Source organism: Artemia franciscana, chromosome 3, assembly GCF_032884065.1.
Source record: "Artemia franciscana chromosome 3, ASM3288406v1, whole genome shotgun sequence".
Taxonomy (NCBI): domain Eukaryota; kingdom Metazoa; phylum Arthropoda; class Branchiopoda; order Anostraca; family Artemiidae; genus Artemia; species Artemia franciscana.
In genome coordinates, this window is record NC_088865.1 from 12493993 (window position 1) to 12509612 (window position 15620).

The 15620-nt window shown below is 35.4% G+C and overlaps 1 protein-coding gene across 1 annotated transcript in view; it reads left to right on the top strand.

The window, feature by feature from the left end:
• The window catches only part of LOC136025463 (uncharacterized), a 190634-nt gene that overhangs the window by 167655 nt on the left and 7359 nt on the right, over positions 1–15620 (top strand). The window contains exons 27-29 of the mRNA XM_065701494.1: positions 6473–6555; positions 9630–9757; positions 14880–15018. Of these exons, the coding sequence (XP_065557566.1) occupies positions 6473–6555; positions 9630–9757; positions 14880–15018 (350 nt within the window). The remainder of the gene's footprint in view (positions 1–6472; positions 6556–9629; positions 9758–14879; positions 15019–15620) is intronic.

Genomic DNA, 15620 nt, shown 5'->3' on the forward strand with positions numbered 1-15620 from the left:
TGCACAATAGTGCTGCCTAAATAAAGAGCGATTTAGGCACAATATATTTCCTTTTTTTTAGACCAGTGCACTTGATATCGAAGGAGATGTCATAGAAACTTCAAAAAGGGATCATTCGATTGAAAATGGAAATGACTAGTGTCCTTTTTAATAGTCGAAAGTGATTGGATGGTAACTAACTCACCCTGCAGTGCCCACCATTTCCCTAAACACTTTGAATCAAAATTTTCAACTAGCCATTTTGTTCAGCGTAGTTAAAAGGTCCAGAAATTACGTATTTAAGGATGACACCACCACTCCAACCTCAATCCTCATGTTGTATAAACTTTGAAGGGGGCTCTTTGGAGATGACAATCCCTCCCCTACAGCCTTCAGTGCAAGGGTTGTAAGATATGCCCCGAGGGCATATAAAATTTTTATGGAAAGGGTGGTTGTATCAACTTCGGTGGGGGTCATTGGATTAGAAATCTGATGTTATGATGCCCTTTTTAATAGTCAAAGTGATCGGGGGGAGGAGCCAACCCCGCGTGGTATTTTCCACAAATATATCAGATGGAAATTTTGAGAAAGCCGTTTGTTCAAAAATAGTCCGAAGATCACATAATACGGTCTTTGGGGTGAATAGAATCACCCAGAATCTGGGGGTAAGGGTTGTAAGTTATGCCCCAGGGGCATATGAGGTTTTTATGGAAGGGGTGATCGTGTGAACTTTAGAGCAGGCTCATTTGATTTGAAGTGTTTCTAGTTCCCCTTTGAAGAGTCAAACATGATAGTGAGCAGCTATCTTCCCCCCTACTCCCTGACATCCTCTTTTGCCGAAATACATTTAACTAAAATTGTGAGATTGGCATTTTGTTACCAATAGTCCAAAAATAATGTAACAATGTATTTAGGGTGAACACAATCCCCCAGAGCTCATGGGAAAGGGTTGTAAGGCATGCCCTGGGATATGTAAGGTGTTTATGGAACGGGTGGTCGCATGAACTTTGGATTGGATGAAGCTCATATGATTAGAAGTCAGAAGTTTTAGTTCCCTTTTTTAATAGTCAAAAGTTAATGGAGGGCGATCAGCCATCCTCTACCCCAAGCTTATCATTCCCCAAAACACATCCGTTCGAAATATAAAGAGAGCTGTCTTGTTCAGCATTGTTGAAAGGCCCAGTAATTAAGTCTTTGGGGTTTTGAACCTTCCCACAGTCCTCAGGACAAGGGCTGCAAGTTAAGCAATTCGTTCATTATTTTACACATAGTAAATATTATTGGGAAAGGTTTGTATGTTAGAACTTTACTTTCCAAAAAGACGAAGAACATTCAGGCGAGTCTTTTAGAGAATGTTGAGGGGAGTGTTGAAATAAATCAAAACACGTTATATGTATACGGATTGTCAAAATGCCGTAATACGATTAACTGAATAGATCAATTTGGAAAATTCAGGAAATGATAAGGGAGATGATCAAAAAGGTAATATTTGCATGCTTCCAATACTACTACAACTACCACCACTACTACTACCACACTACTTCATTTACAGTATTGAGGGACTAAATCAAAAGATGCTATGTGCGCGTACATTGTCAAAACAGCGTATCTCAAGAATGAATTTGGGTATTAAGTTGGAACTTTCTGAGAATGCTTAGGGGAAGATCATCTCACCAAAAGGCAAAATATGCACACTACTCTTAATACTACTGTTACTGCTACATTTACTACTATTCTAAGAGCATTGAGATAATAATTTCAAGAAGTATATGAATATACAGGTTATCAAAAGGACATGTATGTCATAGCAACGGCTAACTGTATCAAGTTAAAACTTCCAGGACTTGATGAGAGGGATGTTATACTGACCAAAACGCAAAATGTTAATGCTACTACTGCTAGTAGTACTACCAATATTCAATACTGTTACTAGTTATATCAATACCACTACTGTAACTACTATTAAAACTCTGCCTACCCCCCCCCCCCCAAAAAAAATGGTAAACTAACACACACACAAAAAAATGTTTGCATCCAAATGCTAGCACTTCCACTCATACTCCTACTACTACTGTTACTATTATTAATACTTCTATTACTACTCCTGTCACTAAAACTTAGGCTATTACAATTGATTCTGCTGCTACTACTACTACTGTTGCTATTAAAACTAAGGCACGAATTCGAAACACCTTATGCCGACACAGGTTGTCAAGCGGACGCATCAGAAATGCTTCAGGATCGGTTGATTGCATTAAGCTGAAAGTTTCAGCGTGTGTTGAAGGGGATGTCAAAGAAACCAGGGGTGCCATGTACATACTGCTACAGCTATTGCTACTGTGCAAGCTAGGGTATTAAGGTGAAGCTCTTAAGGAATTAATTAAAATTCCTTTTCTACAAAACAAGTGTTAGAATTATATACCCTTTTTACTATTTTTCCAGGGTGCTTATATAAGCATACAAGTTCAGCATATTAAAACGGTCCAGCAACTATATCTTTTGGGATATTAGGCATGTAAACCCCAGTGTTCGGACTCGCCTATAAATTCCTATATTTTAATGCACTCCTATAAAATGCCTATATTTTGTCTAAAATCATATTATTCCTATATTTTCGGCTGAAGAGCACTAAGAACCTTGCTCATGATTTGCAATTTTCACTGCTTGTTAAGTAAGCCAAGATGTGATTTTCTTTGCTTTTGACTCTGCTTGTACACTGCTGTCTTTTGGTGTAGATCGATAATTAATTACAACTGTTGAGCTGTTTGAACTTAACTAATGCTTTGTGCTGGGCTTAGTAAGCTGCTTCTGCCTGGGCTATGCTGTTGTGTTGACTTAGTAGCCTATGTTTTGTTTTTGTCATGTTGGGCCTGTCTGAAATGAGCGAAGATCAGTATATAGGCTAGCAGTCTCTGCTTAATGAGACTGGAGTTCTTGCGACTTATGCGTTTCCTGGCTGAACACTATTTAAAAGGCTGATGCTAATACAGCCCAGTTATTCAAATGGGCTATTCTAAGATAGTTGCTGATCGGGGGAAGTATAATAGACGTGCACTGGGTAGGCTAAATGCTACATTCTGTGATCATTCTGTCCTTTATCTTTCGGGTCTTTATCCCCTTCTAAAGAAAAATGATGTTAATCAGATTCAGACTTTTTATTTCAGATATTGTAAATTTTTACTTTATCTCCCCCCCTTGGTATAGCAATGGTAAGATAATTTGTAAGTTTGATGTCCCTGATATAAGTGCAAAGTCAGCTTTTTATCAGCTTTTTATCGTCTATCGCCTCATCATCCTTTGGTCGGCCTGTTCGGTTAATCTCATTGTAGCATAGTGTTTTTTCTATTTGTAGTGTATTTTATTTGCAGTGTATTTTATTTTCTTTTTTTTTGTGGATTACTCCACAAGTGCCATAACTTGTTATGATGTGGGTTATAAATAAATTATTATTATTATATCCATATTTTTCTTTTTATGGTCTTTTAATCTTGGGATGCTATTTTGCTGTTGATGCTTGGTAATTAAGTATGGGGCCTACCAAGTTTAATAGTTAATGGCTTGCTAAGATGGATTGCAACAGTAGAAAGATTGGCGAATGGTGTAAGACTGGGAACGACCAGTACTCGTTCTTTTGCAAACTCTGCTTGAAAAATCTTGGTTGTACTGCTGGGGTTGCTCAGCTAAACCAACATATGCGATCTGCAGAACACAAAGCCGCAGTTACTGCTCAACTACATCCACTACAGCTTCACCTGACCGGACAATCTCGAGTTGACGAAACAATCAAGGATAAACCATTAGTTGGTACAAACATGTTTTGTGAGCGTGATGCCGCTTATAAAGCTGAGTTAATATGGGCAATTCAGACGGTACACAGTTCCATGTCTGCTAACTCTTCAGACCATATTGTCGCAACCTTTCATGTGATGTTCCCCGGTAAGATCCCCGACGGAATATCCCTATGTGTGAAGAAACTCACGTATCTGATCACCGATGCGCTGCATCCTTACTGTAAGCAAATGCTTGTGAAGAACATTCAGTCATATTTTCTACTAGAATATGACGAGACAACCAACAACTTAGAGCATCAGAGCAAGAAAAGAGAACAGTAACAGATACTCTACTTCAAGAAGCGACTGACAGAATGAAGAAGGCTGCCAAGTCAAAGAGTTCCATAGACATTGCCCTAGCTGTTTCTTTGCTCGAAGAAGCTGTGAGGTCCAGAACAAGTGAAAGAGAGCAGATGGTGGAATCTGCGAGAATGGAGCAGTCTCTTGCAAAGAAAAAAACTGACCTCATATCGAAATTGATGCCCAAGAAGCAGCAAGAGTGATTCCAAGTATTTTACCTATATCAGTCAATCGCTGGCACAGTATGTGTATCTGATTTTTGACTGTTATTTACTATTTTTGACGAATTTATGTGGCCAGGCATCCCACGCCATCTACCACAGATCTGATCCCGAGGACTTCCGAATCCTATATTTGGCCTATATTTGGGCCCGGGAAATCCTATAAAAATAGGACAGAGTCTATAATTTGAAACGAACCGACCTGTCCAAACCCTGAAACCCCTCAATTATGTAATTTGCCTATTATGCTTTAAAACTAAATCAAAAGCTATTGTATTTATGGTTGCGATTAAAACACCTCAGCAATATATCGAGAACGACCTGGGGTATTAAGTCAAATCTTTTGGGGATACTGCTATTACTACTTCTGCTCTTACAATTTTAATAAATAAAAAGAGTTGAACTACCACAAATTACTATCAATAAATAAGTGAAACTCAAAACGAACAGAAATTACAATAAATAGGCGAGTCAAACTCAAAACAAGCAAAAATTAAAGTGAGTTGGGATGATAACCCCATGTCTTCTTAAGACCAGAACATAATTTGTGCTTTACTTTGCTTTTATTTCTCTTACTTTCTTAAATAATAAATTATCAAGACTCTAAAGAATAAATATCAGAATATTTCAATTAAACAGGTAATCCACGGCCATTTGTTGTTTCATTTTTTCAGTCGTTTTTCGTATGCTCCTTTGAAAACCTGCATGCATACAGTTTTTTCTTTTTTCGTGTATGGTTACCACTGCAGTTATTGTAACTAATGACGCTAAGGGTATTAAGGTGAAAACGTCAGGGAAAATTTAGGAGGAGTTTCAATTAAATGAAAAATTGTATGCATACAGGTTTTCAAAAGGGCACATAAGCAATATCATAGGGAGCAACACTTTATAATAGCTAGAAATATCTTTGAAAGTTTTAAAAGGGCTAATTCAATTCAAAATTAAAAGTTCTGGTGCCGTTTGTAAGAGTAAAAAGATATCGGAGGGCTATCAGCCCTTCTCTTAAGCCCATTCATTTTCCAAACGCATCCAGTCAAAATTTTGAGACAGCCATTGTGTTCAGCATAGTAGAACGGTCCAGCAACTATGTCTTTAGGGAGATTGGGCATGTAAACCCTCCACAATTATGTAATTGGCCTATTATGCTTTAAAATTGAATCTTGCTTTAAACTAAATCAAAAGGTATTGTATTTATGGTTGGGAATAAGATACCTCTGTAATGTATCGAGGACGAATTGGGGCAATTAAGTTGAAAATTTTGGGGTTACTACTGTTACTTCTTCTGCTCCTACAATTTAAATAAATAAAAGGAGTGTAAGTTTATCCAGGTTGTTAAAGAGCATAGATAGAATCTTTTGGGAATGATATTAAGTTTAATTTTCTGGTCAACTTCAGGAGTTACAAAATTCAGTTGAGAAATACTGTTTGTGTCAGAATAAAAAAAAAAAGAAAAAGTTTTTCCAACATACAAATAGCAACCCGCTGTGGATTCTTTTATAAAAAACTGAAAAGATGTAAAAGTTGGTTTGTTTTTTTTTTATGAAAACGACTATGTCAATAAAAAACGAACAGAAATTAATTTGAAAACTTTCTCCACAAAACAAGTTTTTTAGGGCTCCATTAATTCAAAAATAAGTAGAAATAAAGTCACATGATCTTACAAGCGTAAAACCACGCCAATCACTATCAATAAGTAAATGAAGTTTAACAAGAACAGAACTTACTATAAATAGCCGAGTCAACATCAAAACGAGCAAATATTAACATGAGTTGGGCTTATAACCGCCATGCATTTATAAGACCAGAACATAATGTGCGCTTTACTGAAATTAAATTGCGTTTTAAGTGTTTTCACTTTTGTTACTTTCATAAATAACAAATTATCAGAACTTTAAGAAATAAATATCAGTATATGTCAATTAAACTGACATTCCACGGTCATTTGTTTTTTTTATTTTTCAGTAAAACGAAAATTATGTTCGGGTATTGAGAAGACATGGAGGTTATAAAGCCAACTCATGTTTAATTGTTGCTCCTTTTGAGTTTGACTCGGCTATTTATTGTAATTTCTGTTCGTTTTGAGTCTTATTTATGTCAATTCAAACGTGAAAGAAACTCACTATTTCTTTATATTTTTTTAAGCTCATGAAAGATCTCACACTGATGAAGATCGTTTTATGTGCAGCCTCTGTGAGAGACGTTTTACAACTAGCTCATCTCTTAAGGTAACTATTTTTATCTTCTTTTAATTGCTTTTTTTGTATGAATAGCTTCTGATATGTCAGTAAACATGCACACGATTTTTAAATATTTTCTCAAAGCTGGTCTCAGTTTTTCTTTCATTTTTTCAAGGTGTTTTTTTTTTCTTTTTTAAAATGTAAAATGCGTCTGCATTATCGTTCCTTTTAAATGTTTCTTATTTTTGGTTTATATTTTTGTCGATTTTGATTGTAGGCTGCTTTTTTTGACATTACTTACTATTTATTGTAAAAAAAAAAAGGAATATATGCTTACATTAAAAAAGAATTATTGAGATGCCAGGTCGCAACCTGGGAGCAAAATTGCCCTAATGCTCGAAACTTCATTTCAAGAAAAACACGATTAAAAGATTTTGAACGTTCTTCTTCGAGCGTTTTAAAGTCCAGTGTATCAGCTTTTTTTTTCTTCTGCCCTCAATGATAGTGACAGCAACTAAGCGAGATAGATAAATGTTGAAATTTTAACAGACGAAAGGCATTGGCAAATTTAACTAATTAACTTTGCTTGATCGTTTTCACGGTTCGAACGTGGCGAAACTGGTGAAAATGTGACACTGCTCTGAAAACTTCGCAATTTTCAACGATTAAAAGAAAAATCGCAGTTTTCAGGGAAGCATGTTTTTATTACATGCGGTAGGATATTTATAAATACGGTAGGATAATCTTGCGCAAACAAAAAAAAAAAAATAAAAAAAATGAAAAAAAACAAGAGCTAAGAGCCCATATGGCACTTGTGACGAGGCCGGAAGAGCCAAGAGCTCATATGGTATGAGCTCTAGTAAAATTCTAAGAATCAATAGACTGATTTAAAAGGAAATTCAGAGGCTTAATGCCGGTCGGGATTTAAAATAAGAGCTCTGAGTCATGATGTCCTTCTAAATATCAAAAGTCATTAAGATCCGATCACCCAATTGTAAGTTATAAATACCTCATTTTTTTCAAATTTTTCCTCTCCCTTCAGCCCCCCAGATGGTCAAATCGAGGAAAACGACTTTATCAAGTCAATTTGTGCAGCTCCTGACACGCCCACCAATTTTCATCGCCCTAGCGCGTCCAGAAGCACCAAAATCGCCAAAGCACTGAACCCCACCCCTAACTCCCCCAAAGAAAGCGAATACAGTACGGTTACGCCAATCACGTATCTACAACATTTGCTTATTCTACCCACCAAGTTTCATCCCTATTCCTCCACTCTAAATGTTTCCAAGATTTAAGCCCCCCCCCCCAACTCGCCCCAATGTCACAGGATCTGGTCGTGATTTAAAATAAGAGCTCTGACACACAATATACTTCTAAATATCAAATTTCATTGAGATCCCATCACCTCTTCGTCAGTTAAAAATACCTCATTTTTTCTAATTTTTCAGAATTAACCCCCACCCCAACTCTCCCAAAAAGAGCAGATCCGTTCCGGTTATATCAATCACGTATCTAGGACTTCTGCTTATTATCCCCACCAAGTTTTATCTCGATCCCTCCACTCTAAACGTTTTCCAAGATTTTAGGTTCTCCCCTCCAACTCCCCCCAATGTCACCGGATCTGTTCGGGTTTTAAAATAAGAGCTCTGAGACACGATATCCTTCCAAACATAAAATTTCATTAAGATCCCATCACTCGTTTGTAAGTTAAAAATACTTTATTTTTTCTATTTTTTTCTGAATTAACCGGCCCTCCACTCCCCCCCCCCAGATGGCCAAATCGGAAAATTTCTAATTTAATCTGGTCCAGTCTCTGATACGCTTGCCAAATTTTATCGTCCTAGCTTACCTGGAAGTGCCTAAAGCAGCAAAACCGGGACAGACCGACAGACAGACAGACCGACAGAATTTGCGATCGCTATATGTCACTTGGTTAATACCAAGTGCCATAAAAAAAAAAAAAAAAACTCTGATAGGATAAAACTGAATTTTCTGCTGCTAAGCAAGTCCTAAAATAAACATTTGAAATAGTGGAAAAAATTATACAAGATTGTAGAAGATTTCAAAAATTTTGGGTTCTTACTGAATGGTGTAATTTAATTCTCAGATTGCAAGATGTTCCATGGCCAGCAGTCTTTATTGTTGGTTTTTAGCTTTTTATTTTAGTTTCTAAAAAATAAAAATTTGTTTCTAAGAAGAATTTTGGTTTCTTAAAAAATGTTTTTTCTTACTGTATAGGATAATTTCTCAGATCGCATGATATTCCATGGCCTATAATTTTATTTTGGCTCTGATTTTTACAAAAAAAAATAGTTTAAGATAATTTCACTCTTATTTTTTACACGGCTTATTTTTACAATTTTGATATAGCTAGTATTGTTTAAGTTAAATATAGTATCCCTTAGCATTGTTAAGTTAAAGGAACCATCCCTAGTGTTAAGATAAATGTTCCCTGTGTAAGTTTTGCTATGTTGTTTTTTTGCTTTGCTCTCTGTTGACACATCTGTCGACGAAAGCCGGCAAATTTGCGACCCTTCGGTAGCTGAGATTCTATCTATTGAATTACATATTCAAAATTGAGTGTATAGGGTTATTTCAATTAAAAATACCTTGAATACTAGCTGAAATTGATGAAAAAGACAATTTTCCTATTTTAATCAAGTTTAGATCCTTCTCCAAGAAAAGTCTTAGTAAAAAATCTTAATTTCTGGCTCGGTGAATAAATAGATCTGGAACTAATTGAATCAATAAGTACTTTTTCCTTTTAATGCACGTTATGATTGTGGGGTGGTTGCAAATTTATTTGCCTGACGGGAAACACATACTTTAATTAGCCTATGTTTTCCTTTATTTTCTTTTTTTGCTATATCATTATTGTATTCGCAATATGACTTGCGTCATGTCATTCGGAGAGTATTTTTATATACATCATATATTTGTATTTGTAAACACAAAGAATAGATTGAGAAATAGAAGACAAAATTCCTCATTACAGGGGAATATTCTTCTATAACATCGGAATATTTTTGGAATGTTTATTCCCTTGTTTATGTGATTCCAGTTGAAAAAAGCTGAATAGAATTTTATTTCTAAATGGTTTTAATGGAATGAAATGGTTTTAGGTACATATGCGAAGTCACACCGGAGCGTGTCCTTTCGTTTGTAATTATTGTGGAAAAGCCTTCACGACTAGTTCTTCACTTCGAGTTCATGAGCGGAGTCACTCAGGGCTCACACCATTTAAATGCAGGTAAGTTTTTTTTTCATTTTTCAGAATTCTACTGGAATAAAATCCTCCCCCGTGTTGACAACATTCTAATATGGAATTATCTTTTTTCTCAAAACTTTCAGTAATAGTATATTTTCTTTTGATGGTGCTCAGTTGAAATGGCGATAATTAGATTTAGTAAATGAGCTGATTTAAACACACACTGCAGCTTATAGTGACAATATAGATCTTAATACAATGCATATGAAGACTCAATTAAAGGAAAAGTGAAAATTTATTGTTTGCTTTGCTGTCCTGTCTGATTTCGACAGTAAATCCAGTGTTCCTACTATGTTTGATTTTTTTAGGATTTCTGTAAATTTCACCAAAAGAAAATAGGGTTTCCCGAAATCTCTGTATAGGTATAGTATGTATCAATATACAAGATATAATAGTGTCTAATAATGGTTAACAAGATAATGTGTAAACTACATAACAACTAATTGATAATGATAATTAATTAATTAAAATAATCAATTATTAGTCATAATTAATTAATAATTATAAAAGTATGATAATAGTATCTGGCACAGAGGCGAGTTTGTTATGCCCAGATAAAAAAAAATAAAAAACTAGTAAATAAGAATAACAGATATGCAGATCTTCAATCAAAGTAAAAAAAAACTTGAAAAACAAAAAGAAATAAGAACAAAATGAGCATGGAACATTAAGGTAGAAATTTACACGATAACAAAAATAAGGAACACATCTAAAACAACCTAAATAACAGCATAACAGCGGTTTGGCAACAGAAAGTGGTGGAGTAGAGAGTGGCAACAAGATCCGAGCGAGATCAAGAAAGAATCAAGAGAACGAGATCGAGATCAAGAGAACGAATGGCGTAGTTTTTGTCCGTTACAAAATAGGTTGAGAAGGCGTAGCAACTGGGAATAAATCAAAAAAAGTAACTGGACAGTTTAAAAATGATTATCCTTGAGTACAAGTCGGTTAAAGGTATTTGCCAGTTTAAAAGGTAGTTGCCAGTTTAAAAGGTAGTTGCCAATTTAAAAGGTAGTTGCCATTTTAATATTGTATTATTCTTTTACCGCTTTTTTTCAACCGCACTGGGATAGAGTTCTCTTGTGTAGTGTGAATCGGGCTTATATTTTGATGGTCTGTGAGGGTTTTTCGGTAGACCATGTGGAAAAAGACCATTGAAAGTTCAAATGGTAGTAGTATTATGCAAAGCAGCGAAGCCTGTTGGACAACCGGCATAAAAAACGTTAACATTTTTCTTTTATAATCAGTGAAAAATTGTTTTGCCTCCTCCTCAACACAAGGTTTGGGTTCGCCTTGGTTCCCCCTCCCTATCCATGAATAAAACTTTCTTTCAAGATTTCGAGTTGATTTCCCTGCTGTGAGGGAAACAGGATAGACTTGACCAAGTTCATAACTTCAGAAATAATAATTTTTAAATAGAAAAGATCCCCCTCCCCTTTATTCATTTGTGTGTGTTGAATAGTCTAATATGATTTAATCTTAAATATAAAATAGAAAAATCCAATGCGATATCTCTAGCTTGCTTCTAGCAAGTTTGCAGATATTTTTATGTCTAATATACCAAAAGATCTAGCCGTCTGTTCCAAAAATAGTTCATACGCTTATATCCCAAACTCCGAATTTTTCACTTACATTGCCCACGTACACACTAATCATAATATTACGGATCCTATTTACGTTGATTATAAGCATAACATTAGTTACTACCTTGGTTGGCGATCAAAGTTCCTTTTGCGAAGGTAGCTAACTTAAGAATCACGAAGTTTTACACTAAAACTGAACGAAAAAAAACTAATCGAGATCTGTATCAGGCCAGTTGTAACAAATTTCTACAGAAAATCCAAGTTCCAAGATTATTTACTAAAGCATGGTTTGTCTGATACCCTAGTATTAGATTTGTTTTGTTGTGAGATAGTTTACACCATGAAAATGGTGAAGTCAACAGCCGTTCCTGAAGCACACATTTAAGTAGGCATCCTCAACCCGTTTTGGATTAAAAACCTGCATATGAAAGATGCAAAACACCGATCAAAGTACTGGTACAGAGTTTGGCGTGAGTGCGGCAGACCTCGCTCTGGTTCCATCTTTACTTAATTTCGAGCTTCTAAAAAGTGTATAATAAAGGAGTTGACAAATTAAAGCTTGTGTAAGCCGAGGAGTCTTCCTTGCAAGCTCTTCGTTCACTTAATGATAGGTGGAAGCATTTTAAGCCGATTAGTAAGTATCTGCACTCAGATAGTTTACCAAGTGAGTTGAATATTACAAATTTCTTTCGAGTCGAAAAACGCAATTTTGGAAGATAAGTGCAGGACTGAGCTCGAATATAGGCTACTAAAGTTCATAGTTACAAAAATGAATTATTTTGTTATGAAGAAAAAACTCGTTTGGAATATTAATAAATAAACTCTAATAAATAAAAAATTATTACAACCTTAAAGAATAAATATCAGTATATGCATTGAACTGACAATCCAAGGTCATTTTTTATATTTTCAGTAAAGTGCAAGTTATGTTCTGGTCTTGACAAGGCATGCAGTTTGTGAGCCGTACTCATGTTAATTTTTGATCGTTTTGAGTTGACTCGGTTATTTATTTTAATTAAAAGAATGGATTGTGTTTTTGTGCACAGACGAGCGAAAAACAAATCAGGGCCAAATTTCATGCTCAGAATCTGCCTTTATTTTTATTATGTCGATGTTTCCCGTGCATTTGATTCGGTTGAAAATTCCCAGTCTTCTTTAACCCTCTTGGGCCAAGAATATAACCCTTATATAGTAGCCCTTTTGTCATATTGGTACTCGTATGGCTCATATCGTATTAAACTTTCAGATAGAAATTTATCATCACCCTTACGCCTTTGAAAGGTGTAAGACAGGGATTCAGGACCCTTTATCTGAGAGGGCGAGGGTTTGAATCCTAGTGTACCCAATTATTTAGTTTGGGACGGGGGTCAGTGGTGTGACTCTGTAAGCTCAGGCAGAGTCGACTCAGCTCTAAATGGGTACCTGGAGAAATTTGGGGAAGGTAAACAGGAAGGGTGTGCGAAAGCACAGGATTGTTGGCCCCCAACCCCCCATTACATTTCCTGGCTGAAGGGCCAAGAAACGGAGATCAGCACCACCGGTAGAGACTGTAAAGTCTAATGCCGTATTCTTTACCTTTACCTTTACTCCTGCTTTTTAATGGTCTGTTTTCCACTATTACGAAGAAATTAACCGGAGGGTTTGCGTTCGAACTTTTTGACCTGAGCTTTATTTGCTATGTCAGTGACTTACATATGATAAGCAGTGATGTACGTACACTTTAAATGAATCTTGAGGTACTTGAAAAAGGGTAAAATACAGTTGGGTTATCGGTTAATGCTGCTAAGACAAAGTTCCTCATTTAAGAGCCGTCCCGTATGTGTGGGCTACACAGCAGTGTGGGTGTAACAGTAGACGGTCATGCATTACGTTCAAGTTATTCTCTGAAATATCATGATGTAACATATGGAACTAATATAAAAACAGTTGAATAATGATAGTTGACAGCGTGATAATGGGTTAAGGATATGTTACGTTAATAAGGCTTCCTGAAATTAAGCCCAAATAGAAAATTTGTGTCCACATCTTTATTAAGCATTTGCTTTACCAGCTAGTTTTTATGTATCACGAATGTGGAATAGGCTATCTAAGAAACTGAAGACTAGATTAGTTTTTTCAATTACCTCAAGTTTCTCCTCCGACTCCCTCTTTACACCAGAAATACCTAGAGAATGAGTATCAATTACGCAACATTTTAATTTTGCTACCCGGGCTCGAAGATCATGCACGCGTGCAGCACTAAGTGATCTCTTTGACTGTGCATCAACAAATTTGATTTACAGTGCTGCTCACTAAATGTTCAATTTTTTGGTGTTTTATATGTATATATGTTAATGTGAAGTTTTAATATTAGTTTATTTCTTTTTTTCTTTTTTTGCGTTTACTCCGTGTATTCTTCTTTTGTTGTATGGTGGGTTACAAATAAAATTTATTGATGCATTCATAATTTATTCCCTAAATAGTATCATCCCTTGAGACCTATTGAGGAGTTACATTTTATATGTGATTGTTTTTTATAGCCACGTGGGTAACTATGGAATACAATGTAATGCTAATGTTCCTTTTTTGTATTATGCTCTTAACCCCAAATTGTAAACTATTCTCTATAACGTGTATATTTGCTTTGCAAGTTTTCGGTATTTTGTGTTTGTGTAGTCCTACGGTTTCAATGTTTGAACGTGAGACGACACCTACCATTGGGTAATTCTCATTCAAAAACTGAGATATAAGCAGTGTTGCATCTTTTTTAGTGGATATACGTTGAAATATGGTTGAAAGTAGTTGAAAAAAACAGAAATATTAAGCGAGTCTAATTCATTTTCTAACAAAAAGCCTCAATAATGTCACAATTTTGACTTGGTGGATGGATGGATCCGAAACTAATAAATAGAATGAAATCAGGCTCTTGTTCTTTTGGTGCAAGTTGCAGCTGGTCGCAACATGGGATGTTTCACAGGGTATGTGAACTTTAAGCATTTGGGTTTTAGTATGCTGGTGCAAAAAAATACTTTAAGTCACAAAAAATATAAAGCTATATTGTCTTTTTGACAGTGGAAGAGGCTCTGTCTTATGACATATCTTTTGTTGCTGATGTGCTGCTACTGCTTTATCTACTGAACAATTATTGGACATTCGATTCTCTCCATATTCTTGGTTTCTTTCCCGTTTTGTCTCTTTATCTGTTCCCCTCACATTTATCCATATTTCCCGTCATAGTCTTGTCCTATTCTTAATTGTTTATATAGAATATCGAACAGAGCTATGATGGCAATTAGTGCTTTAAAATCACAGAAGCAATATTTTGACGAGGTAATCGAACGAGGGGATACTGGAGAAAATATTAGGTTGAACATTTTGTAAACTTTTTTTGCTTAAGTAGTAAGGTTTTTATTAGATCTCTACCTGACAGATGTCTGTTTTTCTTATATTTAATGTATCATTGCTCTCTTCCTTTCATGAAACCCCCTTCTATATATATATCTCCATATTTTCCTATATTGAATTTGCTTTTTATCCCATAGGATATGCAAGAAAGCTTTTACGGCAAGTGGTGCCTTGAAGTCGCACGAGAAATCCCATGGATCAGATTTTTCCGATTCCTTTCTTTGTCGATTCTGTGATGGAAGTTTCAAGAACTTGGATGACCTCAAGAAGCACGAGGTATTTGTTATTTTCATTACTACTAATTATTTCTACAATTTTGTGGGCTATATTGGGCCCTTGGGCCGAAATAAATTTATTTTTCAGACAGTAATTCATATATATATAAAGAATTTTCTATGTTAGTAAAGGGTACAATTGAGAGACGTCGAAAAATGTCAAACGCAAATTTTGTGGGTTGTATTGGGCCCGTGGGCCAAAATAAGTTTATGTTTCAATCGGTAATTCATGTATTTAAGAACAATCTATGTTAGTAAGGGGATCAATTGAGCGAGGTCAAGTAGCGCCAAATGTTACTATTTCAGTCTAGATTTTCAGCCACTGTAAGCTTTTAATCAATCGTCCTTGAGAATATATATAATTTATATGCAAAATTGTAAGGAAATATAGTAAAATATATCATTCTGTCTTATATTCAGCTTTTTTTATATAAAATAATGCATATTATAATCAAATTGTGTAATAATTTCTTGAACTGTGTAATATTTCCCCAATTATTTACACAACCGGAATTTTCATAGTTTAAAGGGAAATATTCATAGTTTAAAAATGTACAACATTACTCTTTAGCTATCTGACCCATCCCAATAGTTTCTGTTATA